The 4,294-nt window shown below is 37.8% G+C and overlaps 1 protein-coding gene across 2 annotated transcripts in view; it reads right to left on the bottom strand.

The window, feature by feature from the left end:
• The window catches only part of Rims1 (regulating synaptic membrane exocytosis 1), a 496,751-nt gene that overhangs the window by 90,137 nt on the left and 402,320 nt on the right, over nt 1-4,294 (bottom strand). For both annotated transcript variants that reach the window (XM_023718668.1, XM_023718669.1), the window contains one exon: nt 2,873-2,985. In XM_023718668.1, the coding sequence (XP_023574436.1) occupies nt 2,873-2,985 (113 nt within the window). The remainder of the gene's footprint in view (nt 1-2,872; nt 2,986-4,294) is intronic.

Raw genomic sequence — 4,294 nt, forward strand, 5'->3', positions numbered from 1 at the left:
TGTGTGTGTGTGTGTGTGTGGCCAGCTCAGCCCACCAGGGGGCGGGGCTGGCTGGCATGTGGTGCTGGGGGATTGAACCGTGGTCCCTGTGCTTTGCAAAGCTTGTTCCAAGTAGGTGCTTTAGACCACTGAGCCATCTCATCAGCCCTGGAGAATGTCTTTGACTTGACACAAAAAATAAATTAAAAAACCAGCTATTCATTTAGTTCATCTTACACATTTTATTGTCTTATATTGTTATAAGCTTTTAAGACTGCCACAGCTTTGATGTCATGATTATTGGAATTACCAACTATAGTTTTATTTAGGTACCACAGTCATTATCAATTTGTTTAGTAAAAATAACAGTAATATATTTGAAAGTAATGGGTCTTTAAAAAATACCAAATGCAGTGAAAAAGAGGAAAAAGAAAACAGGCATGATGGAAAGGAGGAGGGAGATACAGTACTGAGATGTAAATTAAACGCAGCAGGAGAGCCTGTGGGTCAAGTCCAGTGCCTGTGTGCACTTCAGCTAAAGGAAAATCACTCCCAAGAGGGCCTGCAGCAGAGCACCTCCTCCTCTGTGGGCTGCGGGGGTCACAACGTTGGAAGCTAGATGAGCTAAAGAATGGTGGTATCGTGAGCTCTTTTTATGTTTTAAACTGCTACAGCCAGAAAACTGGCACCTCATCAACAGGAAAGCCTACTTTTGACTTACCAGGACTACAAGAACTAGTGCCAATTTCAACTTCTAGAGCCGTTCATTGGGTAGATCTTTGATTGGCCAGCTGTTTGAATCATAGTTCAGAACAATCTGATTCACCCTGATTCTCTTACCTGCCTCTCTCACTTCCTATCCTGGCCTAGCTCCTTTGCTGTTCTATTTTCCCTCATCCTATGGCTAAGAAACCAATAAAGCTTTAATAAAGCATTTTACATTCAAAGAGTTTTTCAAATAAGTGTGACTAACTGCTCAATAAAAAGAAATACCTAATCAGGTTGCCTTATTATTTTTGTACTGCACTTTGTATTCAAAAGAAACAAAAGTCAGGATACTATTCGTAAAGGAGACAGACAAATAAGCTGATTCCTATGTAGTGCCATAAAAAAATAAGATCTGGGAAGACATACAGAGCTGAATCAGCGACTCTCCAGAGAGTGAAGATCTTCTGCTTACTTTTTAGTCTTCTTGACTTTCTTTACTTTTTAAACAGTTCAGAGTTGGCGTCCCTTAGTCGCAGTGACCCTTGGTTGGGAACGCTCTGCAGCTAATGTGAGGCGTGAAGCAACAGACCGTACTCAACATGCAGGAGGCTGTGCCGCTAGAGGCGATAAGTTATGCTTTGTCACTATCGTTTTTGCAGTGGTTATTGAATATCTGGCTGTATGATGAACAACTTCCATTATTTAAAAAACAGGTTTCTCTAGGCTATATTTCAAATTTAAAATATTAATAGGTTTTCTAGTATCTATTTTAACCTTTCAAAACAGGTTTTCTTGGTCCATATTTCAAGGTAATTATATTGACTTGGTGTAGTTTTAATTGAATTTCTAAGAGATCATTATTTCCAAAAAGTCTTCCGTATGTCAAATTAAAACAAAAAAGGACCAATGGCTGCCACTGTATTGGCAGTATGTTTAGAAAAGATCTTTAAATGAGCCAAGTATCTGCAAAATTGCCTCACGATATATAAGTTTGTCTTAATGAATCTTATAGATATAGGGCTGGCGAGATAGCGCAGCAGACTAAAGCTTAGCCAAGCTTAGGCAAGTGTGCAGGGACCAAGGACCATGGTTTGATCCCCAACACCACATGCCATGCCCTCCCCATGCCTAAGGCAGGCTAAGCAGGCAAAAAAAAAAAAAACTCATAGATATTAGTTATAAATTAACTAATTAACAAATTAGTTACAAGTTAACAAATTAACTAACTCCTTAGTGTTTCCCTAGAAAGTAGTATTGAAATATAAATTTAACACTGCCAGGCACTTACAGCTTCGGACAGTGTGAATCAGTTACTCTTCTCAATAAAGATCAGTAAGAAATCTCACCCCATATAACGTTTGTTACTCAGCAACAAATCTCTAAAATCGGTATCAACACCACTAGCATTTAAGACTATCATCTGCACACTGAATATTTTAAATGCAACATTTACATGATATTTAAGAAACAAAATGATGCCTGACATGGCTGGGAATTTGATTAAGGACAATCAATCTCTACCTAAGTGACTTAATACCAAATATTTGTGTATTATATGTTTAGAAAAAATATTATATACAAGTTAGGAAATAACATTTCAGCAAAGTTACACTTTATGGAAATATCAAGAAGGGAGAAAGGTTTTTCAGGCTTTGGGAAAAATTAGCGTGCAAGACTGTAACTTAATGATCTTTTATCTTTTTTTTTCCAGTTTATTTTATTGGCAGAACTGGGGATTGAATTCAGGCCCTTGTGCTTGCCAGGCAATCTCTTATTCTGCTGAGCCATCTTCCTGGCCCCTAAAGAAACCACTATTAAATTCATTCCTTTTATTTATTTATTTATTTATTTATTTTAAATTTTATTTTATTGAGAAACAAATATCAATGAGACAGTTTTAAAACTGATTAATAGGACAGTTTCAGTAATTAACGCATTGTACATTGTTATCTTCTTAGTGGTTATTCATAGTACAAGATGCAGACATGATATCCTGTCCAAATACTATTAGTACACAACTTTCTTCTCAGTGAATTAAGTGAAAGTAGCTGTATAGCTATCCTAACTATTCTGCATATACAGATACAAAATGGTCTTTTATCATACATGAGTCAGGCTTCTTACCCCGGCCTGAAACACCATGCTTCCCAAAGGGTACCTATAGGTCAGAATCTACTAATTTTACCTTGGAATATTGCTCGTGGTCAAGTTCTTGACTAGAACCAGACCCTGTCGTCTGCTTAAATCGATGCACTTTCGTTTTCATTTGTCTCGTTCGCTCTTCCACTACTAAGCTTGCTGCAAAAACACACAATGGAAGCCTATTAAAACACGCGAAGAGCCCTTAGGAACCGTACGATTTAAGATTTCAATGCTCGGGGCATGACTTCAATAAAATTAAGAAACAATACACCATTAATAAGTTTTTTAAAAGCCAACTGTGCAACACTAGCAATTGTTAATCTAAAGATGAACAAAGATCAAATCACAAGGATGGAGAACACGCGTTAGTGACAAACGATGAAGCAGCCTATTTTTTCAACTGGTGTGAAATATTTTCAATTCCCTGCAGAACTGATTATGTGAAAGCAAATTCAATCAGAAAAGGTGTTTTAAATTTAATTCCCAGTTGCACGTACACAGATCAAGAAAACCATTGCACGCGTACTGAGCACATCACACATATGTACGCCCATGCTAACATGCAAGCACACGCGCACTTCGTGACCTCGGCAGACATGAGGAAGCTAAACACTGCTTATGGGTCATCACCTACTCTTTCGAGACAATTTTAACCTATGAATTTCTACCAATAGTTTATGAACATTTGCCAGTACTAAAAGTAGACTTATGTTTTAAAAAAAAATTAGCTTTCTGTCTCTGATGACTCTGAACCGTACATATAAAGTATCTTTTAAAACAAGATACACTGTTTTATGTCCTTAATTTACAGCAATCAGTGTGTTCCCTTTATCCCCTTATGAACCTGTTAAGCAACAAGAGCCGTGAGTGTAACACTGGCAGATTTGAGAAAATATGAATGATGTTGATGTAGAATTCCTCCAAGCAATGTAGCCTTTAAACTTCAAAACAAATGCTAAGGCTTTAAAAATATTTTTATGCATTTATCTATTTTATGATATGAGAAGTGAACTATATGGTGCACTACCACTTAGATACTTCCCCAGCCGACTTTTATATTTGACTGTAAGACAAGGTCTCACTAAGTGGATCAGGCCAACCAGACTTGAACTAGTGATGCATATGACAGTTAAGATGTGTGTGTGTGTGTGTGTGTGTGTTTATATACAACTGCAGAAGTGTAAGTATATGTATGTAAGGGGAAAACTTCTTGGTGACTGATGTGGCGGGACTTTTGTCAAGGGCCAGATATGGTTTTAAAAGTTATTGATGATCCAAGTGTGGAGGACCATGCCTGTAATCATAGCACTCAGGAGCCTGAGGCAGGAGGACCTTGGTAAGTTCAAGACTAGTCCAGGCTACAAATGGAGTGCAAGGACAGCCTGAACTGCACAGTGAAACCTTGTCCCAAAAACAGACCAAAAGAGAGAGAGAGAGAGAGAGAGAGAGAGAGAGAGAGAGAGAG

This window comes from Octodon degus, unplaced genomic scaffold (genome assembly GCF_000260255.1).
Source record: "Octodon degus isolate 3935 unplaced genomic scaffold, OctDeg1.0 scaffold00061, whole genome shotgun sequence".
Taxonomy (NCBI): Eukaryota; Metazoa; Chordata; class Mammalia; order Rodentia; family Octodontidae; genus Octodon; species Octodon degus.